The 23,280-nt window shown below is 57.3% G+C and overlaps 7 protein-coding genes across 7 annotated transcripts; 3 read left to right on the top strand and 4 right to left on the bottom strand.

The window, feature by feature from the left end:
• Positions 1 to 815: 815 nt before the first annotated feature.
• Positions 816 to 3,617, bottom strand: CHGG_02553 (uncharacterized protein; the record flags this gene model as incomplete). Its single annotated transcript, XM_001229068.1, has 7 exons — positions 816 to 1,031; positions 1,088 to 1,404; positions 1,471 to 1,535; positions 1,784 to 2,705; positions 2,755 to 3,034; positions 3,094 to 3,390; positions 3,450 to 3,617. 7 exons carry the CDS (start codon positions 3,615 to 3,617, stop codon positions 816 to 818), a joined length of 2,265 nt encoding a protein of 754 aa, XP_001229069.1.
• Positions 3,618 to 4,362: 745 nt separating this feature from the next.
• Positions 4,363 to 6,444, top strand: CHGG_02552 (uncharacterized protein; the record flags this gene model as incomplete). The annotated part of the gene is made up of 3 exons (XM_001229067.1): positions 4,363 to 4,999; positions 5,056 to 5,166; positions 5,222 to 6,444. 3 exons carry the CDS (start codon positions 4,363 to 4,365, stop codon positions 6,442 to 6,444), a joined length of 1,971 nt encoding a protein of 656 aa, XP_001229068.1.
• Positions 6,445 to 9,018: 2,574 nt separating this feature from the next.
• Positions 9,019 to 10,653, bottom strand: CHGG_02551 (uncharacterized protein; the record flags this gene model as incomplete). Its single annotated transcript, XM_001229066.1, has 3 exons — positions 9,019 to 9,291; positions 9,341 to 10,192; positions 10,312 to 10,653. 3 exons carry the CDS (start codon positions 10,651 to 10,653, stop codon positions 9,019 to 9,021), a joined length of 1,467 nt encoding a protein of 488 aa, XP_001229067.1.
• Positions 10,654 to 11,615: 962 nt separating this feature from the next.
• Positions 11,616 to 12,562, bottom strand: CHGG_02550 (uncharacterized protein; the record flags this gene model as incomplete). Its single annotated transcript, XM_001229065.1, has 6 exons — positions 11,616 to 11,725; positions 11,780 to 11,882; positions 11,945 to 12,169; positions 12,247 to 12,342; positions 12,419 to 12,472; positions 12,533 to 12,562. The coding sequence occupies 6 exons, from the start codon at positions 12,560 to 12,562 to the stop codon at positions 11,616 to 11,618; spliced, it is 618 nt and encodes a 205-aa protein (XP_001229066.1).
• Positions 12,563 to 13,338: 776 nt separating this feature from the next.
• On the top strand, positions 13,339 to 14,715 carry CHGG_02549 (uncharacterized protein; the record flags this gene model as incomplete). The annotated part of the gene is made up of 1 exon (XM_001229064.1): positions 13,339 to 14,715. One exon carries the CDS (start codon positions 13,339 to 13,341, stop codon positions 14,713 to 14,715), a length of 1,377 nt encoding a protein of 458 aa, XP_001229065.1.
• Positions 14,716 to 15,052: 337 nt separating this feature from the next.
• On the bottom strand, positions 15,053 to 16,859 carry CHGG_02548 (uncharacterized protein; the record flags this gene model as incomplete). The annotated part of the gene is made up of 3 exons (XM_001229063.1): positions 15,053 to 15,110; positions 15,190 to 16,558; positions 16,634 to 16,859. 3 exons carry the CDS (start codon positions 16,857 to 16,859, stop codon positions 15,053 to 15,055), a joined length of 1,653 nt encoding a protein of 550 aa, XP_001229064.1.
• Positions 16,860 to 18,824: 1,965 nt separating this feature from the next.
• CHGG_02547 (uncharacterized protein) lies at positions 18,825 to 22,849 on the top strand (the record flags this gene model as incomplete). The annotated part of the gene is made up of 7 exons (XM_001229062.1): positions 18,825 to 18,855; positions 18,917 to 18,975; positions 19,038 to 19,147; positions 19,216 to 20,548; positions 20,921 to 20,946; positions 21,208 to 21,452; positions 21,567 to 22,849. 7 exons carry the CDS (start codon positions 18,825 to 18,827, stop codon positions 22,847 to 22,849), a joined length of 3,087 nt encoding a protein of 1,028 aa, XP_001229063.1.
• Positions 22,850 to 23,280: the final 431 nt, after the last annotated feature.

Here is a 23,280-nt window from a genome sequence, read left to right as displayed (position 1 = left end):
GGCGCTGGCGCGCGAGCCGGCCGCCGTCACCCTGTGGATCGGCAACTGGCGCTCGGCTAAGGCGCAGCGCCGCAACAACTACGAGAACGTGTACGTGCAGGTCCCCGGGCGCCAGCACTTTGTACTCCTGTCACCGGCGTGTCAGGCGGGGGCTGGGGAAAGGCGGTTGAGGGGGGCGGTTTGGGTTCGGAGGGGGGGGAGGGGGGGGAAGGGGGAGGGGGAGGGGGGTGATGATCTGGAAAAGGGGCGGAATGGGGATGGGGAATTGGGTGGCGGTGGTGGCGGGTTGGAATTGGTGCTGGAGGAAGGGGGGGAGATGGTGCCCTTTGCGACGTGGGATCCGGATAGGCCAGAGGAGAATGCCACGCCGTATTCGCACCTGGTGCAGCCCATGAGGGTGACGTTGGACCCGGGCGATATGCTGTATTTGCCTTGCATGTGGTGAGTTGCATATTGCTTCGGAGGAGGATGGATCCTTACTTTATCCAGGGGGAAACTGACAAATGATAGGTACCACAAGGTGTCGCAAAGTTGCCCGCCCGACGGGGTGTGTATCGCCGTCAACTACTGGTATGTCCTCGGCAACAAAGTATTCACCCACCCATTATGCTGACTCGGTCTTGGTAGGTACGACATGGACTTCACAGGGCCTCTCTACCCGATGAGCACATTCGTCAGGTCAGTGTCAAACCAAAGAAAGTAGCACGCAAACCAAGGCGATATCGTCCTTGGATCTTGATATTCCAACCCAAGGCAATGTGAGCCCCATGATACAGCCCTTATACTATAAACACCCCAAATCATCCGGCGCCCATTTACTTCTTCTTCGCAATCCTCTTAAGCGCCCGCATCTCCTTCTTCATGCGCGGGTCCACCATCTTGTACCTGCCCTTGACACCCTTGGGTCTACCCGACAAACCGCGGTTCATGCCCGCAGCCTTGACCACCTTGACAGGCGCCTTTCTCTTCTTCCGCCCGGCTGCAGACATGAGCTTGGCGATGCTAGAAGCCTTCTCCTTCTCAGACATTCCCTGTGGCGGACACTTAGCATACAAAACTCGGCATAAAAACAAGGCGTATAACAAACCTCATCACCAGCCAGCAGATCGGCCTTCTTCTTGAGCTTCTCGAGCTTCTGGGCCTGCTTGAACTTCTTCCGCGCCCGCGCCTCGGCAACCTTCTTGATCGGCCTGGCATTGTATGCCCGTAGCTTCTCCTTGATGGCCGCCGCCGCCTCCTTGCTGATGGGCTTGTGGGGCTTGTCGTGCTGGCCCTCATCGTCGAGGAACCAGTCGGGCAACCCGTCCCGGTCCTTGAAGGCATGCTTGTTGTACCCTTCGTCGATGATATCGTAGGTCGACTTTTCGCCGCGCGCCAGCTGGTGGGCAAGCGTCATGGCCTCGGCTGTGATGATATCGATGTCTGTCCCCGTTAGTATTGAAATGGGCTCACTCAAAAGAGGTAACTTACTGGGCCTGCCCGTCCTTGTTCTTCTTCTCTTTCTCCTCCCAGTCGTCATCTTCATCATCTTCTTTCTGTTTGACCACCTCAAAACCCTTCTCCTTCTCCTTGCGCGCGGAATTCTCTTTGCGTCATCTTCCTTTGCTCCTCAATAGTCGGCAGTTCGTCTTCGGATTCCTCGATGTCGGATGTCACTATCTCGTCGACATCCATCGCGTCATCTTCGCTCGCTTCCTCACTCTCCTCCTCTTCTGGGACGTCCAATATCCCGGGGATACTCTGGAAGATTTCCTGGCTGAAGAAACCCCGCGCCCGTTTTGACAGCCCGGCCTCATCCTGTGGTGTGTTGTCGAGGTCTCGTAGAAGCGGCTTGCCGGTGTCACCGCCCTCCTCCGAATCGGAGTCGTCGCTGCTGTCCTCCTCGAGCAACTCATCGTCATCGTCGCTCTCCTCCTTCTCGCTCGCCGACACACCCTCCCACTCGTCATCCCTATGCTCTTTCCTAGCCTTCTTCGCCCGGTACTTGGCGTCGGCGGCCGCCTTCTTTTCCCGGTAGTTGTCGTACATGTTGTCCAGCTCCCGCTCCAGCCTATCCTCTTCCTCGTCGGTTTCGTCATCCGTCTCGCCCGAGGAGCCGATGCCTGAATCACGGTCTTTCCTCGCTTCTTCGGCCGCCGTGATTTTGGCCATCTTGCCTTTGGCTATCCTCCGCAGAGCGTCGGTCTGATCGATCGCCTTGAGACGGAACATGGAGTCCGCGCCCCTGGGACCCTCCTGCTCCATACCGATATCCATGGGTGCCGTCATGTTCATCTGCATGCGCACAATGTCTTTTTGCTTCTTCTCGTTCTCCTTCCGCCGCTCCTTCTTCTTCTTGGACGACTCCTTGTCCTTGATCTTCTGCAGCTCCTCCTGGATCTTGAGCTCCTCGTCCATATTTTCCACCTCGGCCACCTCCTCTGAAAGCGGCGTCTTGGTGGTCTTCTTGGTGGGGAACCCAAAGATCTCCCGAACCTTCAAACGCCATTTTAGGAGGAGTTTGAACTCTTTCCTTCCGAGAACCTTCAGATCAGCGCAGCAAAGCCGAATTTCTTCTGTTGTCTCGGGCAACTTGTCCAAGGCGGCTAACGCTACATCACCGTTCTTCGGTTGTTCGAACGTGAGCCGGTTGTACTGCCCAAGAATGGCGATTGGGTCGATGGTTTGGATGAACTCGCTTGCAGCAATTTCTTTGTATTGCGTGTCTATGTCCGGTCAGCAACGTCGAGCGAGGAGCAAAACAGGAACACGTACAGTCTCCCTCTTCATAACCCTCTCTCTTCCTCTTCTTCACCTCTGGGTTGTACACCTTGGCCTCATTGTTCGGCGCCGGGTCTGCCAGGTCTTCGAAAACGGAACGAGGGTCGAGCAGGCGTGGATCAATGCGCTTCGGCGCCTTGAAGCCGAGACATACAACGAAGATTTCGGCCGAAACGTTACGAGAGGAGGGCGGCTTTGTCGCATGGACCTTGGTGAACAGCTGGTTGAGAACCCACAACAGGGAGTTGTAATCCTTGGACCTGAAGACCTTGGTCTGTCGAATGATCAGTATTGCCCAACGACCGACCCCTCACCCCCTTTTTCCAAACGTACCACAAAGGTTCCTCCTTCGATCAAGAACTCGGTCGCCAGCTTCAGTGAATGGAGGGCGAGCTCGGCCTGGTTGTACGAATCCTGCACCCACGCAGTACCGACGTTGGGCGCACCGTCGTGGAGCACACAGTCGGCCTTCCAGGTCTTTAGGTGTGTCCGGATGGTCGCGCGGCACTTCTCGGTGGTGATGTCGCTCTGGAAGGTGATAACCTTGGGAATCGGCTTGATCGGGGCGAGATCGACACCGACGATGATACTGTCCTTGGGCATCGTCTCGGCGCACACTTGACACCATGACTGGGCTTGTTAGCTCAGGAGGCACTCGCGACCACAGACTCAATTGCAATTGCACATACCCCTGGCGCGGCGCAAAGATCGAGCACGACTTTGCTCTTCTCGAGGAAGCCATACTTCTTGTTGAGCTGGATCAACTTGAAAGCGGCACGCGCACGATATCCCTTCTCCTTGGCGAGCTTGTACCACTTGTCGAGACGGCCTTTGCCGTGCTTCTTTTGGATCGCCATGGTATGGGCTGTTTTGTCGCAAGCGATGCGACCCCTGGCGTGCTGGCTGGACCCTCCTACTGTCGATGGCTTCCCGTCTTCTGCGCTTCTGGACTCTGGAAATTTTTGGCGGAGAACCAGGCCGATAAGCGATAAGGCGAAATTGTTAAGCTCACCTGAAAGTGGGGTGCTGTTCGTGGTTGTTTGGTTTGGGGTTCTTCAACGCCAAGCGCCAAGCCTTCTTGGGAGGCTGGCGGCTTTGGCCCCGCCCTAGGCGCGATTGGGATTACTGATTGGCCCAACACGTCGCGAGATCGACAAGCCAGCATCTCATAGGGCGCCCAGCCTCAACCACTTAAAGACCCCTGTACGCCTAGCGCGTCAGTACACCGCGAACCGCGTCTTGCAGCAAATTCCAGGTTCTGGTAGGGGCAATGAGCGGCGGGGATTCCAGGTTGATCGACCCTCTTTCTCCCTCTCTTAAGTGCTCACCGCGGGACCTCCTCCAGCAGACAGCAGACAACGAACGGACAAACCTAGAATTACACTAGACCTGACAGGATTGGAGTCTGCAGGGTGTAATACTTACCTCTCGATTCCATTCTCGATTCCATTCTCGATTCCATTCTCGAGTCCTGCCATCCTTCGCTTTCGATAATCTCTAATTCCTATTTCTATTCTTCCTCGGCAAGGCTTACTACCTAGGGATCCACGATTCCCAAGGGCTAAAAGGCGGCCATTGACCTGACCCATTGACCCATTGACCATGGCGGACAAGATCCCTTCATCCCCCGCCAGAAGGTCGGCCACTTTGAACGCCGCTCTCCTATCATCACCCCCGAGGGCACCATCAACCCACGGCAAGGAGCGAAGAAATCCGTCAATTACACCTAGGAAGTTTCAGCGATTCTTCACTCCCCGATCCCGAGTCTCATCCAAGCCAAGCGCTGCCCGGAAAGCCCTCTGCGACCTTACTGCCCCGGCCCTGAACCGCTACCAGACACCGTCGAGCCCACTCAAGCCCATCTCGGAGGAACTCTATCTGCCCCTGCCCCAGGAAGCCCACCGGGGAAAGCGCCGCAAATTCAACCATTCCACCCCCGAGAAACAGACAACTTATCTGCCGTCACCGCTACAGTCGTCACCACTCCTCCCAACAGCAGATCTGAGGCCCGGCTTGGCGAGCCCCATCCAGTCTCTAAGGTCCCGACGGGCTTTGCAAGACGTTGTCTACAGGGATGATGATGTTTCGGAAGACGAGGACGAGGTGCCCGAGGTTATGGCAGCACCATTGAAGGCGCCTGTACCGTTGCATCGCTGGGGGTTGGGGGCTCAGCTGGTGCAGAGGATGACGGGTGCTATGCGCTTCGCTAGCGAGAAGGCTCTGGAGTGTCCTGTTGCTGGTGAGTACTTTACCGGCATTCTTCACTCCGAGATGCGTTCTAACCCGTTCGTTTAGACTGGAGGACCGAGACGGCCGACTTCCAGAGCCGGCCTGAGGATGCCCATTTCTCGTCCAGCCATGAGGGAGCACCGCGCGCCATCCCTTTCTGCACAACTACCTGCCACAGTAAGTCAATGGAGGAACCAAGTATCTCACAGTCCGGTTAGCTAACTCGTTCTAGAAAGCAGTCTTGTAGCAGTTGGTGACGAGGAAGGCTATGTACGCCTCCTCGACTCGAGCGGAGACTTCTCGAAAATCCACCTGTCGTTCCAGGCCCACGGTAACGCCATTATCGACCTGGACTTCTCCGAAGACGACCAGCTATTAGCCACCGCATCGGGCGATCAGACCGGCAGAGTTATTGATATGCAAACACAACGACCCGTCTCCATTCTCGGCCACCACACAGCTTCCCTGAAACAGGTCCGTTTTCAACCCGGCCGTGGCTCTAGTTGCGTTCTCGCAACCTCTGGTCGTGACGGTAGCGTTCAGATCTGGGATCTGCGGTGCCGAGGTGGGCCGGTCCAGGACTTGGGTATTGTTTCCGAGGCGGGCTTGCGCCACCGTATACCAAAGCCGCTCAACCCGGGTTGCGTGGTCAACAGCATTTACGACGCGCACGCACGAACGACTAGGCAGGGAAAAGGTCACCTGTCCTCTTCCAACCCCGGCGACGTTGCCCGCTTAGGCGAAGTTCCGGGCCGCTTCGGCGAGGTCTCGGTCACGGCAATGCAATTTCTCCCTCCCGGCCGCGAGCACCTCCTCCTCACCGCCTGCGAAGCCGACGCGAGCATCAAGCTCTGGGACATCCGCGCAGTCCACACCAGCCGGCACCACAAAGCCAGCACCCCCGTCTCCTACACAGCGCCACCCCCGAGCCACGTCGCCTTCCGACCCTTCAGCATCTGCTCCATGACCCTCGGCGGCGACGGCACGCGCCTGTACGCCCTCTGCAAAGACAACACTGTCTACGCCTACAGCACCGCCCACCTCGTGCTCGGCCACGCCTCCGAACTGACCCCCGCCCTCCCGGGCACCGAGCCCCCGCGCCGCCGCCACCACCCACACGGCACCGCCCACGAGGGGCTCGGCCCGCTCTACGGCTTCCGCCACCCCCTCTTCCACGCGACGAGCTTCTACGTCAAGACAGCCATCCGGCCCGCCGCCGAGGGCCGCCCGGAGCTCCTCGCCGTCGGCAGCTCCGACGGCGCCGCCGTGCTATTCCCCACCGACGAACGCTACCTGCGCGACGCCTGGTCGTCGTCATCCCCCGACGACAACACTACCGCCCAGGAAACATACTACGTCGGGCGCCCCCACCGACAAGGGCCCCTCGACGCGGTCGCGGCCGGGGCTCCGGTCCGCATCGGCGGCGGCATCGGCGTCGGGCACCGCCGGCGCTAAAGCGCACGAATAGCATGAGCCAGCTTTTTGCGCGGCAGGCGGATTGCGCCACGCCGGTCGTGCGCAGGGGCACGCCGCTGGTGAGGGGGCATGGGAAGGAGGTTGGTGCGGTGGCGTGGACGAGCGGCGGGAAGCTGGTTACTGTGGGGGATGATTTTATCGTGCGCTGCTGGAGTGAGGACCGGGAGAGGGCGGCGGATTTGAGGACTGGTGGGGAGGGTGAGGGCAGGAGGTGGGGTTGTGGGTGGGCGGATGTGGGCGATCAGTGGGAGGGGGATGTCGATGATTGGTGATTGTTTAGGGTGTGGATTGGGTGGGAGATGGTGGTGAGGGTTTGGGGTCCTGGGAGGGTGTTGGGCGCTTTGTTGGATTTTGTCCAGGTTTGGCTTGGGTTGTTGTTTGTTGGGGTTATTGGGTTGCTTATATCATACCACGGGAACAGCGGTTATGGCGTATGGGGCGGCATTGTTTTTGTTTGTTCTAGCATTACACGGTGTTCAGGTAGCTGGGTCGTGCCATACCAAGAGTAACATGTGTTGTAAGCCATGGAAATAGTTAGTCGTATCATTCTATGAGTGTTTCCTGTCCAGGAGATTACGGAACCTTGAGCCATTCCATCCGCACATCACTTCCATGCATGTCTCGCCCATAATCCAACGAGAGCGAGTAGAGTTCCCATAGCCAAGTACCACGCTCCGAACCCAGTGAGCTAGCTCAACAACTTTCCATCCCCCTTTACTCGACAGTTCTTCATCTGTAGGTGAGCGTCCTTCCCCTCCGCTTGGCAACTCCCGAGACGATCCCAAGGCTTATCCTTCCCGAGCATACAGTCAAGCTCGTCCACAAGCAGGATCATATCCTCGAATATCTTCCCCGCCTCCCTAACCACCTCATCCCTCTCCTCGCTCGTCAACACCCGCCCCGCCTCCCCAAACCTCTCCTTAAACTCCACCTTCAAATCCTCCCCATCCCTCGGCGTCTCAAATCTGAAAAACCCCAATGGCAACGCTCCTTTCTTCGTCTCCAACCCACACCCAACCTCGTCATCCCCAACACCACCGTCATCACCACCGTCATTACCACACTCAACATCCTCCCCAAAACCACTCCAAAACCCCTCCCCCGCCCCCTCCAACAACCCCCTGAGCACGCGTCCCCCAGAAAAAAGCGCCATGTAAAACACCCACGCATACGCCAGCAACACGTGTGGGCGGGCGCGTACCGACTGTTGGATACGGGAGAGGAAGACAGCTTGTTGGGTGGTTTGCGAAAGGAGTTGCTGGTTGTTGTCGTTCAGCTGGCAGTTGGTCTGTTTCTGCTGTTGAGAGGAAAGGGTGGTGAGTGAGGCGGGGGGGATGGTTGTAGTAGGGACGGGGGCGGTAGGGCGCTGCTGGTTTGTGAGGGTGTGGATGTCGGCTAGAAGGGGGGTGGTGCGGCTTAGGAGAGGGTGATGTAGGGTTTGGAGGAGGGTGAGAATTCGTGGTTCGAATGGTGGAGGGCTGGGAGTAAGTGGTGATGGGGGTGTGGCGTGGGTTCTCGGGTTGGGAAGAGGAGGTATCGGGGGGTGGAGGCCCGTTTTCGGAACTGGGGTTGGCGTCGCCGTGGGTGCCAATAAGGTCCTGCCAGAGAGATTCGAAGGTGAAGTAAATCGGGGCGATGTGGAGGAGACCGGTAGCGTAGATGGAGGGGTTGGTGGCGTGAGGAGGTAGGGCTAGCGGGAAGTGCTGGAGAATTGCCTTGTTCAGCTTGGCGTGAAGCGCCCTGGTGGCGGTGTTGATGCTATCCCCGAGATGGGGCCGGCCTTGAGACCCGTGAGCGTTGTTTTGGGGGTCCATGGCAAAATCGTATCCAAGTTCGGAAGCGCGATGGCCCGGTACGTGGGATAGAAGAGGGGGGTACTGCTCTTGAAGGAATATCGTACGGTTTGTAAGAGTCACCGAACACTGGGCGGAGGGTTTGTGACAGTAGGGCAAACTGTAATTAATCAAGAGCCGGCCCCAATAACATATCTACTCTTGTTATGGAACACATGTGACTCGAACCGAACAGTAACGAAAGTTTTGAAAACAAAGCAGGGCTGTCCTATCTCATCTGGCTTTATTTACTCCCTGAACCCGCCAACCAAACTCTGTCCACCCTCGGAACAAAAACAGCACTTATGTCCCAATGGTGCTGGTCGTTTCACTACAGCAAAGCAAGGCGAAGGAGTACCAGGTCGGATAGGGAATCAGTTGTCGTGGCTCTACAGCCATGTGGAAGTAGTGAAACCTTGAAGTTTCAAGGCAATAGGAGTCTCATGAGCAGTTCCTAGTAGGACGTGATTGTGAGCGCTGGTGGCCTAGGTCTATTTTAAACTAGGGTTCAACTTTGTGGAGAGCACAAGGCCAAATGTAGTGTTGAAGGCTCCCAGATGCTGGTTGCTATGCTTCAAGCTGGGCCGCGCCGGTCCAATAACTGGTGAACTCGGCCACCAATGGCGACCTGCTGTGGGCATCCTAAATTACCATCTATGCTCTAAAATGGTAGCCTGCGAAGAACTCTGCGTTCTCTAATGAAGTACCGAGAATCTAAATGCTATACCGCTGACCTCTCGGCTCCCGGAGCCAGGTCATCTTTCCCGTCTGCGCCATCCTCATGGCTCTCGTTGTTGACAAACAAAAACGATATGAATACTACCCCAGCACCCACCCAGTAAAGCCAGCTTGAATACTGAGAGTACTGGATCATCTCGCCGATGAGCGAGAGGGGGATGTTTAGGGATAAGCCCACTGTGACGACAAGCGGCGTTGTGAGCAACATGGCGTATGCCCACAGAATATCGCTGAAGAAGGACGCGGCAGAATTGACCTGAGAGGCGTCAGTAGTTTTTCCTTCATACGTTGCTCATAGCACTCACCGCGATAATGGTCCACACACTGGCTGTGGGTGGGACTTCGAACGGCTCGATGCCGGTGTAGTGCAAGATGAAGAAGCCCGGCCAGAGAAACAACACGTTAAACAGGCCAACCAAGCCAAAGAACAGCGGCATATTCACCCGCTCTTCGTTCCCGACCCTCCGCTTCATGACCGTGACGTAGACGCCATAGATGATGGCACTAAAAAAAGCCATGGCATCCCCGATCGCGATCTGCGCCGTCGTCTTGTGGGGGAAACTCCCCCGGTTATCGTCGTTCGCCCCAGACAAATCCACCGACGAAATAAGCACCACGCCCACCAGCGACGCCAACACGCCCACCAACTTCCGCATCGTAAACCCCTCCACCTTGGTGATCGCACAGAAAATCAGCGTCCAAATGCTGCTCGTAGACGTCAAGATGGTCACGCTCCCCACACTCGTGTACTCCAGGCACGCCGACGCAAAGTAATTCGCGGAAAACCACAGCATCGAGAACTCCAGACTCAGCCGCGCCGTCTCCCCCACACTCAGCTTGTCGTCCCCGCCCCCCGGCGGCACCATGTCCAGGGCCTCCAGGCTCCCCTCGTCGTCCACCAACAACCGCTCCCCGGCGTCATCATCGCCCTCATTACCGCCACGGCGGCCACCAATACCCTCTCCATCCCGTGCCCTTAGTAGCGTGAAGCCAGAGCTCCGCCCCCGCCACAACTGCAGAGCGGAAGCCAGCAGCGCGTCCACGCCGTTTTGCATGACGTAGCGGATGGTAAGCGGGATCAGCGAGATGGCAAAGCATGAGGTGTTGACATAGACGAGGAAGAAGGGCTTGTTGTAGGTGCCGTCGGAGAAGATATACTGCAGGGGCCGTCTCTTCGTCAGTAACCCGAACCCGAACCTATCCGCTCTACACCACCCCGTCATGGTGGGGGGAGGGGCATGGTGGAGGGGTATGGGCAGGGGCATGGAGAACTCACGCTCGCTAGGAAGTTGGATGTCGTCCACAGAAACACCACAACCAGCAGTAGCCCTATCCCGAGGGTGCGCCGCGCAACACCGCCGAGGCCGAGCTTCTCGCGTAAGTTGCTGATGCTGCCTCGTGACGCTGTTGTCTCTGAACCAGAAGTCCTTGCTGTGGACGGGGAGCGGGAGAGGGGAGGTTCGGAGTCTGTTGTGGATAGCATGCCCGCGGTGACTGAATGCGACCTGCGCCGGGACGAAGAAGAGGGGTGTGTCTGGGTAGTGTGCTGGGCGGTCTCGTCTTTCTGTTTATGATCTGGCGTTAGCTCCCCCGGGAGGAGCGGCTCGATGGGCGCCATGCTGTGTAGTCGTGTACTCGTGTGTAGGTAGCGTCTCTTGCCGCTCGCGGAGGTCAACCCCGGCTTATAGCACCAGGCAGCCGGAGTTTGGAGAGGTATTTGGTCTACGGGTCGGTCGGTAAGCCGAGTGTCGTGATGATATCTTATCGTACCCTGAGGCGTGGAATCAACCACGCAAAGAAACAAACGTGCGCGGACCGGCGGACAAAAAGGGCCTTGACGGGTGCTGCATCTCCAGGCGAAATCAAACCGAGGATGCCGAGTTCAAGCGGGCCAACAAACTGAGGTCGGTTAGGTTAGAAACGGCATGAGGCCGATGGATGAGGTATGCATTTGTACTTTGCAAAGGCAATAAAAAGCAAAAGGAGCGCAGATACCAGGTATTAGCGAAGGAATGTGGTCGCACAAACTACCGCGACACCCGACAGCAATATCTCAAAACACTGGAGTTTTTAGAGGAGTCAAGTTAAGGACTGGACTCTGCGGGTTGCAAGCTCGCTCTGGTGCACGCGACTGCGACTGACCAAGAACAGAACATCGACGCCAAGACTGCCCCTGACCATCCCTAAAATGGCGCGAATTCGTGATGCGGGGTTAGGGTTGACTATAGCAGGCCGGTACATCGGTACCTGTTGCTGTGTATTGAAATGGCGTAACTCTTCCATGTTGAGTTGTTACGTCTTCATGTGGCTTCCAGTTCTAAGCATGTGCCCAGTCGAAATATGATGAACCCACTATCGTGCAGCACGGTCATACCTGTACACAATACTCGATACCATATACCATTTACACCAAGGCTTCCACCTCTATGAAGCATCCCAACAACGCTCTCCCTGGGACAGAAATGACAACCCGACTCTCCCGTTTGGGACAAAAGCAGCCAGACACACCGGGCATGATATCATACAAAGCACATAACCAGTAAACAAGTGAAATCCGAATCAATTTAGTTCCCTCCCTGCTCAGCACGCGCAACCGTCCCGGTCGTTCTCGATGTGGATGTTGATAGGGTCCTGGAAGTCCCCGCTGAATTCCTCCGACTCTTCTTGAAGCAGCGCATTCCTTGCGATAACTATAGGCGGTCAGTTGCAGCTCTCTCTCGCTTCTGGCGCCGATGGCAACCTACCTTCGAACGCCTGCTCTACGTTGATCGCCTCCTTTGCGCTGGTCTCAAAGTAGGGGATGCCTCCTTTGGACTGGCAGAAGGTCATAGCCCTCTTAGTTGAGATCTGAACTTGGTCAGCCCCGCTCTCGCTCCCGTCCACTCCGGCAGACCCCCAGCCGGACTCACCACTCTTTTGCTCTCCTCCACATCGATCTTGTTTCCAAGCACCACGAACGGGAAGTTATCCGGGTCTCGTGGGGATGCTTGAATCAAGAACTCGTCCCGCCAGCTGTCGAGAGCGTCGAAGCTTTTGGAGTTGTTGACGTCGTACACCAACACGCAGCAATCGGCTCCACGGTAGAAGGCCACGCCGAGCGACTGGAACCGTTCTTGGCCTGCCGTATCCCAGAGCTGTCATCAAAGCCGTATGTTAGCGCCCACCCTCACTATGAACAAGCCGGGCTCTTGGGCCGAAGTCGTCTGCGCACCTGCATCGTAACCCGACGGTCATCCACCATCACTTCCCGCGTCAGGAAATCAGCCCCGATTGTGGCCTTGTAGCTAGCGCTGAACTTCTTGTTGACCTGTAATTCGAGACAAAGTCAGACATTGAATCCGTGAGCGTCGAATAGCGGTCGGGTGGGAGCATCGGCAGCGTACATATTGGTTCATCAGACTCGTCTTGCCGACACCGCTGTCACCCAAGATGATGACCTAAAATCCCATGCCATTAGCAAGCGGCGCAGGCACAGCAGTCATCTCGGCGCATCCAACCTTCAAAAGGACCTTCTTTTTGCTAGACATGGCGCCAGTGTCTTCGCTAGATCGACGATGATGTGGGGAAGGCGATCCGGAGAGTTGAGTAACGTCGGACTGGAACACTTGCTGATGCTGGGGTGTGCTCTCAGATAAAGCGATAGTAGGTGGTTCTGGTGTTCTGGGATTCACTTAGTTCAAGAGCGCGAACAGCGTATGGCTAGGAATGAACAGTTGCAGTACTGACGAACGATGGGGCTTGTTGTTGGGGACTCGAGGGTTGGAGGAGTGACGCTGGCAAAGAGCGGAGCCACAGATGGCTGGCAAGCTGCAAGGCAGGGCAGGCAGGCATGACCGGATTGAAGCGAGGGCCAATCATCGGTCTGTAATGTTGGTCCGCTGATGAAACCAGGCAACTTTCGGCCTAGCGGTGATGCGCACATGGGGAATGCCCCATTGCCTGTTCCCGTTCCCGCTGAATTGGCCTGAGCTCCCCCAAGCGGCACAGCGCTGAGCCGAGCTTCGGCGGCAACCAAGCCGAGACAGAAGCACACGAGCAGCCACGACGACAGTCCGAACCGGAAACCCAACACCGTCATCCACGCGGGGAAAGATTAGAGATGGCAATACAGCACATCAATAATCAGGCCATCGACGACAAGGTGTGAAAGAGCGGCAAGGGACGAAAGGATTGGGGCGCCTGGGCAAAAGCTTTGGTAACTCCTGGCTCTCGCTACCTTTCTGAACTTCTCAACCTTGGGCTGCCGTCATTGCGGCTTGTTAAGGCTGGGTCGCGGCTTTGGAAGTCGGCAGATCTCTAGGCAATGGCGGATGAACAGCTCCTCGACAAAATCCACAATCTCAGCGACCTGGAGCTCGCAGCCCTCCTTGGCCTCATCGCCCGCGAGCACTGCCTGATCAGCACCGAACCGGACAGCGTCAACGAACTCGCCGAGGAGTTGCGCCTGATCGCATCCAAAACCTTCAACCTTAGCTCCGCCATAATCAGCTGCCACGCCCACACCACGCTCGATGAGTTTGCGACAGGTTTATGCGTCCCTCCGAACCGAGCACCGCCGTCGCCCGGCAACACGCGCTCCGTGTCCCCGTACCGACCGCGCCATGAGCAGTCGCAGCTCTCCGTGGGAGGCCCCGGGCCTTCATCCGGGTCCTACTTTCCGCTAACCTCATCTCCTCGCATTGGTGGGGCGGTGAGCCCAATCTCGCCCGGAAGCAGCTCGCAGACCCCACAACCGCGAATCGCCAACGTTATCCTGGCTAAAGACCTAGACCGTGCTCCCCGGGCCATCCAGATCCAAGCCCTCGAGCTTCTCCGCACGCGCCGCATATTCACAAGAACAAGCGTACAAACTGCCCCAAAGCAGTTTCTCTTCATTGCTGTAGTTGGCGCCAACGGTGTAGGACAGGCCCGGGTCACCCCCCATCTGAATGATTTCTTCTACCTCAGCCACTGGCATGACCCGGAGGAGGATGGTTTCCCCTACCTCGACGAAGAATACAGCCCTCAGCCCCGGCCCTCAAACGATGACAACCAGGACGACGCCGCCTCCACGAGATCTAGCACTAGCGTTGTTAAGCTCAACCGGCACGCCTCCCTGGCCATAACAGGCCTCGGCATCCCAGCCGTCGACCACCAAGACCACTGGCGCCATCGCAAGGACAGCACCGCTAGCAGCGTCCGAAGCGGCGGCATACCCTCCCTCTCACCCCAACACCGACACCAACACCAACACCCCCCAACCCAACCCCGAACCCAACCCCCCCAACACACCCTCACCGAAACCGAAATCTCCCACCTCTCCCAGCTCTCCCGCACAACGCACACCTCCATCGCCCTAACGCGCTACCAATTCAACCTGATCTCCTTCCTGCGCACCCACCGCGCCGTCGCACCGGGGTGCGTCTCCCCCACCGCCACGCAGCACCTCGCCCGGCTGAGCGCGTCGCTGGCGCCGCTGCACGGGCTGGACTACGTCACCCCCGCGCTGGTGGCGCTGGCGGTGCGCAAGGTGTACGCGCACCGGGTGAGGGTGGTGGGCGGGGAGGAGGGGGTGGGGGTGGAGAGGGAGAGGAGCGTGCAGTGGGGGAGTGAGGTTGGGGTGGTGAGGGGGTTGTTGGAGGGGGTCGGGGTGGAGGAGGTGTTGGAGGAGGTTTTGGGGGCGGTGAGGGTGCCTGCGTAGTTATCTCTGCGTAGGCGGTTTGGTTGATTTGAGTTGGGGGTGGAAGGGGGCATAGAGTAAGGATATGATATGGATGGGTGTGGATAGGGTATATCACTGTCATCATAAGACGGTAGAACAAGAATTGGGAAACCACCGTTGGTCAATACCATACCCACACTGCATTAGAATAAATAACGCGGTCTACCCCTTCGTTTCCGTGGCTGTGCTTATTCAGCCGTACAAAATCAGAGCATAACGCCTCATCGAGCCCGGTGTTCTATCTGAACACATAATCATGTTTTCCTCTGCATGTTTTCCTGTGGATCCAACCCACCGGCCCAATTCGTTCTTCTCACTAATGTGTCTCGGTAATTCTGCACTCCCATCCCGATCCCTTTGAAAGCAGCGGCAAGCTATACACAAACGAGTCAGTAATCATGAATCAAGAAGCAACTCCATAACGATAGGAAGGGTGACAAAAAAAGAGCTTACCTGGCGCCCAAACACCATCCCAGCTCCTTATCCTTAATCTTCTTAGCAATGCGCACCTCCCGGTCCAGCGGCATCTCGTAGCCGGTATGGGACAGGGCCAGCATAAAGTTGAGGTCGAGGCAGTGCTCGGGGCGGCCGCGCAGCTCGTCGACGGCGCCCGGCACGCTGGCGAAGACGTCCCAGGCCTCCTCGCCGCCGCACACGCTCCTAGTGAGGTCGGCCAGCTCGCGCAAGGTGAAGGACTCGGGCATGCCGAGCGGCTGGGTGCGGTCGTAGAAGTAGGAGAGAAAGAAGATGTCCTCGTGCGCAAAGGTCTTGGCGATGGACGGCTGGTGCACGCCGTTAAAGGAGCACGGCGCCAGCTTGCACTCGGCGTCCTTCTTGAGGATGCGCTCCGCCAGGCTGCGGCACTGGCTCGCCCCCGCGGTAGACGGCGCCGTCATGGTCAAATCGACGGTTGTGCCGAGCGGGTGCTTGTCGCCGAGCTTGACGGTGACGTTCTTGGACGTTCCGACCGAAAGGCAGGGGTTGACGACGGCGTTCTTGGTCCAGGCGGCATCGTCCTTGTTCTGCTCGTGGAGGTCATCGACGAGCGTGAGGTGGATGGCCTCGCGCGCCGCCATCAGGCCGTATCCCAAGTGAGAGTGCTGGTACAGACTGAACTTTTGCCCGCCGAAGTTGAGATCGTACTTGTGGTCCCCCTCGGCCAGCTTCTCGGGCATGCCGCCGGAGCTGAGACCCTCGAAGGTCGGCTGGAAGACGATCTGAGTGGAACCGCCGCCGAGGTCGAACACGGCAGCTGTCTCGCTGCGGTCGGGACCGCCAATCTTGCCTAGGAGATAGTTCACCGTGACCCAGGCATAAACACCTTCGTCGGCGCCGTCCATCATGGACACGCCGCCCTCCTGCTGGGAGACCACGGGGAAGGGATACTTGGTCTCCAGACGGTGCCTGACGGCCTCCAAAATCTTTGTGCTCTTTTCAGTGCCGATCACCCGCAAGCCGGCAGTCGCCTTCACAGCGATCGGGCTGCAACCCTTCAGCTTGTCCGGAATGACTTTGAGGGCTGCGTCGAGGAGAGGCTCCAGACTCCCGGCGGCAGCCTCAGGGTCGTCCTTATACGCGCCCAGCCCGCTGCTCTTGCCCTCGATCTTCTCGGTCATCTTGAAGAGGACTTCGCCCTCAAGTTCGGGGGTGGCGCCGCAGTTGTTGAACTTGTAGACGTGAATGCGCGAGCCAGTGCTGCCAGCGTCGATCATGGAGACGTACTGCACGATGGGCTTGTCCTTGGAGAAGGACTTGGTGCATTTGTCGGTGCCATAGGAAGAGTCGGATGGTGTTTGGCCTTGAGATGGCGATCCGGCATGTCCTACAATGTCTGATCCTTAAACCCCAAATTAGCTCAACCTCGCGCAAAAGTATACCCCTTCAAAGCTAAACCTACCATTGTAGATATCCACCCCTGACGGAGAGAAAAAGTAAAAGATCAAAAACACTGTAAAAATGATGGCGCCGGTCTTGATGTAGCGCGCCCGCTGGGACTGCGATACCCAAGCAGATTGCATCTTCATGATTAGGCTCTCGCCCCGGTTTCTGTCGTATCGGTCAGGTTTCTCGTGAGGATCGTAGGCAATGTGCTTCGTCGGCAGCGACACCGACGTGCGTCGCATAGGGACGGGTTTCGAATCCCTAAGGAGGCGAAAGCTGAACGGGGGCTTCGAGGATCAAGGGCTCGAGGCTAAGTCGCACATGCCAGCCAAGTGGCGATTAATCGAATTGAAAGGGCGTTAAACGAGAGACATGAAGACAGTTGCGCGCAAACACAGGCACTGCAAAATCAAATCGCAGTGGCCGCTCAGGAAGTGCAACAAACAGCAAAACCTCCAAGCGAAAAACGTGGAGGTGTGGTGGATGAATAGGGGTTGGTTGTCCAAGATTTTGGAGATTTGGCTTTCCAGACCCGGCAATCCATGAATGGATGGATCTCGATTTTCTGACAGCCCGTTGGGTGAAACGGTCCTGCAAGGAATGACGCGACAGGCCACAAAACACCCCTGCCATTGGGTGGGTCAGTGGTTCTTCACAGCTCTGAGAGGGCGAGTTCCAAGTCGATGACCAAATCTTTCCACTTTTTATTCAACCTCTCCACCCGCAACGTCAATAACAGCACACAACCCATGCGTCCCATCTTCATCCCATCTTCATCCCATCTATAGACTCTCTGTTGAGGGCAGCCGAAATGCCCTTCAAACTGATTAGTATTTAGTATGAACCCTCTCCGTAGTTGCCCCGTGATCTTGCTTCGCACAATGTTGTAAACTTGGTTGGATTCGCAATTCGCAGCACCCACCACCAGCTTTTTGTCTTGACAACAAGCATGGCGAATTCGAACACTTTCACCTGCTTTCCTCGCCTCCCCTTCGAAATTCGAGACCTCATCTGAAAAGAAGCGCTATCGGTTCCAGCTCTCTGGGCCACACATTCGGACCCAGACGACCGTCCCCCAACAATGACCTTCATCGGCCCCGCGCCCTACTTAGTAGGCCTCTCCTGCAAAGAAGCTCGGCGGGTCATGGAAAGATCCTATATTCAGTTTGATAGTTTAAGAGGCGGCCCATCGACATTCCATTGGGTCAACGTGGACAAAACACTTGTCTTTTTCGGCAACGGCATTGATATCGCAAAGACCTTTAGCCCGGAGGAGCGCGCCAAGTTCAAATATGTTGCGTTGGACTGGTTTACCCTGTCGATACAATCATTCCCTCTTTTCCCAAATCTAGAAGGCCTAGCCGTTGGACCGATTGGGATGTTGCGGACCACGCGACCACTCTCCTTGTCGAAGAACCCATCGGCTCGAGATATACAATCATTAACTACATAGATCTGGTACGTTTTGTAAGTACTTGGTCGGTCTACCTCTCAAAATACCTACCTATAGTTACCTGTGTACGATGCTGACGGGGTCGGATCAGCGAGATCGGCGAGCTCAAAGCCGACGGAACCTCAGGGAGCCGCGTACGATTTATCCCGCTGGGGAGTGATTATCTATCTCAATTTTGTGGATATTTTCAGGATGCAGCTAATGATTGTAATCAAGGCTTGGTCGCCATCTTCAACTATGAGTTCATACACCGCACTTAACGAGTTACACGGACATATATGTATCTTACATAATTACCATACGATTTCACAGGCGTAACATACCAGTGGCAATGCCAGCCTAGAGGCTTCCAGAAGCGGTAGGCTGGCCTCGTAACCTCTCGCTGCCTTTCGAACCGGACAACCTCTGATCTAAAACTCGACCACCACACTTTCTAACCTTCATCTAAACCAAACTTGACCCAACTTCGCTTTCTTCAAGGTGTCCCGCCCTAGACCACGAGGAAGGACGTGCCTCATCGCGGTAATCAGACTGTTGTATCGCACGAACCCGTTATTACACCGCGGTCGTCATGGATATACACCTTCTTGTTTATGACCTTTCAAGAGGTCTCGCGCGTCAAATGTCTCTCGGCCTGCTTGGGTTTCAGCTCGATGCTATCTACCACACATCAATACAATTAGACGGGCGAGAATACGTGTACGATGGTAACATCGTTGCCATTAGACCAGGATCGTCGCACCTCGGGCAACCCATGCAGAAACTCCATCTTGGGAGGAGCGAGCGTATGTATTCACGATTACTCTTCAGGCATTCTTCGAGGTAGTGCTGACCCAATGTTATAAGTGCCTATGGACGTGATTGAAGAATATCTAGACTCGCTGCGGGGAATCTACACGGTCGAGGTAAGTTGACCAACGCCTTCTCGTTGCTTCGGACATGAGAGAGTTAAGACTAACAACTCTAGGCCTACGACTTGTGGAGGCACAACTGTAACAATTTCTCAAACGACTTCGCCACGTTTCTCTTGGGCAAAGGCATCCCTAGCCATATCACCAACATGCCTCAGGCTGTTTTGTATGTCTCCAGCCGCCCGGTCTAGGGTCGTAGGCGGACTGAGCCGGTAGAATACTGACCTATGGCAGAGATTCGCCGTTTGGCCAGATGATCATGCCCACACTAACACAGCAAATCAACGCCAACAAGCGCGGAGGCAACATTCTCGGCATCGAGCAGCAGACCCCGGGCAGCTCGGTCAAGCCTCAGTCAGAGCTCCACCGGCCTCTCGGAAAAGTCCACACTGTCTCGAGCCTAGGGCAACTCGATGAGCTATTAGGAAAGTTCGATAAAGCGTGCGCCGTCGTTTTCTTCACTTCGGCCACGTGCCCTCCTTGCAAAACCCTCTATCCACTCTATGACGAGCTCGCGGGCGAGATCGGGGAGAGAGGCGTCCTGATCAAAGTTGATACTTCGCAAGCCTTTGACGTTGGCAGCCGGTACTCCATCTCGGCGACGCCGACGTTTATTACCTTTTTAAGAGGCCAGCAGGAGAACCGCTGGAGCGGTGCGGACCCGAGTGCGTTGCGAGGCAACGTGCAACTCCTCGTTCAAATGGCATGGCCACCACACCCGCACCAAGCCCTCAACCTACCGACCTTCTCCAATCCCAGTGCCGATTACGTTACCTTCGCCAACTCCCCACCGCTGCCGAAGCTCCTCGCCAAGATGGGCACAACTGCCGCCCATCCAGCAGTACAGAGCATCAAGGCCTTCATCGAGTCCCGCTCCTCCGACGGACCGGCCGAGACGACCCTCCCCGACCTAGCCGCCTTCACGTCCCTCGTCCGCTCGTCTCTAACCACGCTCCCCACCGACCTCCTCTTCACCATCGTCGACCTCCTCCGCTGCGCCCTCATCGACCCGCGCGTGAGCGGCTACCTAGCTGAGGAACAGCCCGTTCCCCACCGCACCATCACCTCCATCCTCACGCACGTCACCACCACGCTATCCCCCACCACCTGCCCGTACGCCCTGCGCCTGGTCACCCTCCAGCTCTCCTGCAACCTCTTCACCACTCCGCTCTACCCGCCCGAGATCCTGGCCTACCCGCCACTGCGCACCGCCATCACGCAGCTGCTCTCATCCAGCTTCCTCGACGACGCCCACACCAACACGCGCGTCGCAGCCGCCGGCCTGCTGTACAACGTCGCCCTCGCCAACAGCAGGAAGCGCCGGGGCGGGCCCGGCGACCTGCTGCCTGAGCACGACCAGGTCGAGCTGGCTGCGTCCGTGCTCGAGGCGATTACGCAGGAGGAGACGTCCGTGGAGGCGCTGGAGGGTATGTTGCTGGGTCTGGGCTGGCTGGTGTACTGCGCGCCGTTGGACGGGGAGGTGGCGGATCTGTTGAGGATTATGGAGGCGGGTGGGGTGGTGCTGGGGAAGGGGAAGGGAGAGGGCGTCGGGAAGGGGCTGGGGTTGGTGAGTGAGGTCGGAGGGGTGTTGTTGGGAAAGGGGCTGTTGGAGCGCTGATGAGGAGGGGGGAATCGGGTAGATGGTGTCGGTGGTGTTGGGGAATGGGGGAGTTGGGTTTGTTTTCAAAGGTAGAGGGCATGGCATGCATGAACTGTATGGTAGATATTGAGGTAGACAAGCTATGTTGATCGGGATTCTCAGTGCAGAACTCACTCTCTTTGATTGCTGCGCTCTGTTTCCCTGTGTTGTTTAACCATTGTGTAACCAATAACCTCGCGAACTCGATTCACCATCGACGGTTCCTTGCATCGAAGACTCTGGTTCGGCATCCATGAATGCCAGGGAGAGCGGTGATGTGCATGGATTGAGTGCTGCCAGCGCATCACAGCGACCCACGCCTGGCGGTGAAATGGCCCACCTCCCCCTGTCTTATCGCAGCAGTTTGCCGCCAAGACGCAACTGCCAGCCCATTGAGCGCCCAGCCAACCCTTGCACATGCGACCGCCCGCATCTGCTCACCCCAGCAACTGCAACCCCCCAGCCAATGTAAACAATCGCCAGGAGGAACCGACCCCGTTCAGGCAAGCCACCGAGCAAGCGCCAGCTGGCGATCCACAGTCGCTTCCTAGGGCCTGCACATCAGTGCTAAATAACTTAATGTACAGCAACCTCGAACAACGCTTCCGAGACGTCGTCGGCGATATCCATGACACCTTGATTGGCATTTCGCTGGACCCGCGCCTGATGCCGAACTCTGCAGGTTACCTCGACGTCGCCCAGCGGCACGTCCACTCGGGCGCGAGCACGCCTTCGTTGCGATCTCGCGATGGCACCGTTCCGCCGCATGCCCGGGTCGATGGGGGTGGGAATGTGAGGGTTGTCGTGAGAGTGCGGGCGTTTCTGCCGCGGGGTACGTTTGTCGCTCTCTCCCTCCGACTCTGTGTTTTGCTCTGTGCTGCTCTGTCTCTCTTATTGGAGAATTGGAATCTGGCGAATTGTGACGGCTGACTCTAGCAATAAACAGAAATCCATCGCGAAGCAGAATGCCTCATCCATATGGACCCGATCTCGCAGCAGACAACACTTCTAGTACCCAATGACTTCGACCCGGCCAATGCACGCGCGCGCTCGCGCAAAGTCCTGGAGGAAAAGTCATTCACCTTCGACAATAGCTTCTGGAGCCACGACCCAGAAGACGAGCACTATGCGACACAGGAAGATGTCTACGATAGCTTGGGCGAGGAATTCCTAGACCATAACTTTGAGGGGTACCACACATGCATCTTCGCCTATGGCCAGACAGGCTCTGGCAAATCTTACACCATGATGGGCACGCCAGATCACCCGGGTTTGATACCACGGACATGCGAGGACCTGTTCGAGCGCATTGCGGCGGCCCAAGACGAAACACCCAACATCAGCTACAACGTACGCGTCTCCTACTTCGAAGTCTACAACGAGCACGTCCGCGACCTCCTCGTCCCCATCATCCCGCACCAGCCCCCATACTACCTCAAAATCCGCGAGTCTCCCACCGAGGGCCCCTACGTCAAAGACCTCACCGAGGTTCCAGTACGCAGCTTGCATGAGATCATCCGGTACATGCGCATCGGCGACAACAACCGCACGACGGCCAGCACCAAGATGAACGACACCAGCTCGCGCAGCCATGCCGTTTTCACCATCATGCTCAAGCAGATTCACCACGACCTCGAGACGGACGAAACCACCGAGCGCTCCAGTCGTATCCGCCTAGTCGATCTCGCGGGCTCCGAGCGCGCCAAGTCCACCGAGGCCACCGGCCAGCGCCTGCGCGAGGGTAGCAACATCAACAAATCCCTGACCACGCTCGGGCGGGTTATCGCTGCGCTCGCCGATCCCAAACAGCAACGCCGGCCAGGCAGCTCCCGCAAGGACAACACCGTCGTGCCCTACCGCGACAGCATTCTGACCTGGCTACTCAAAGACTCACTCGGCGGCAACTCCAAAACGGCCATGATCGCATGCATCGCCCCACTCCGAACTACGAAGAAACGCTCTCCACGTTCCGTTACGCCGACTCAAGCCAAGCGGATCCGCACGCGGGCGGTGGTCAACCAGATCGACGCCGTCTCGGCTGCGGAGCGCGACGCGCAGATTTCAGGCGATGGAGGCAGGAGATCCGGGCGCTGCAGCTCGTGGTGGGCGACTCGCGGCGCCCGCGAAAAAGACGCGCGCGAGGCCGAGGAGCGCCTCGAGGAATACCAGGCCCGCGTCCGCGGCCTCCAGCTCTCCATGGCCGAGCGCTCCCTCTTCGCCGAGGGCTAGATCCGCTCCCTGCAGACGGTGAACGAGGCGCTGCGGCTGCATCTCAAGTTGGCGTTGGAGAGTCTGCGCAATCCGATACCTGCGATTCCGGAGCCGGTTCGGGCTGCAGACGGGGTGGAAGACGACAATAATAAGGATGATGGTGATGGGAATGATGATAATGATGATGGGTATGCGTCGGGCGGGCCGGAGAGCGAGGAAGAGGAGGGACGGGGACACAAAGAAGAAGAGGAGGCGGCCAAATATGAGCGCAATGCGGATGACATGCATGAGCACATGAGCGGCCTGGTGAGGGACCTGGATATGTTCCGCCGCAAGATTGGCGACGACAAGACGCGCTTTGTAGACGAAGTGAGTCGCCGGAAGCCGTTGGGGCTGAGGTCGAACATTATTTGAGCGGCGAGGCGGCGGGGGTGGGGGAGGTGTTCTGA

Source organism: Chaetomium globosum, genomic scaffold (assembly GCF_000143365.1).
Source record: "Chaetomium globosum CBS 148.51 scaffold_2 genomic scaffold, whole genome shotgun sequence".
In the NCBI taxonomy this organism is placed as follows: domain Eukaryota; kingdom Fungi; phylum Ascomycota; class Sordariomycetes; order Sordariales; family Chaetomiaceae; genus Chaetomium; species Chaetomium globosum.
Note: the sequence above shows the minus strand (reverse complement) of the source record. Positions and strands in the feature narration are given on the sequence as shown.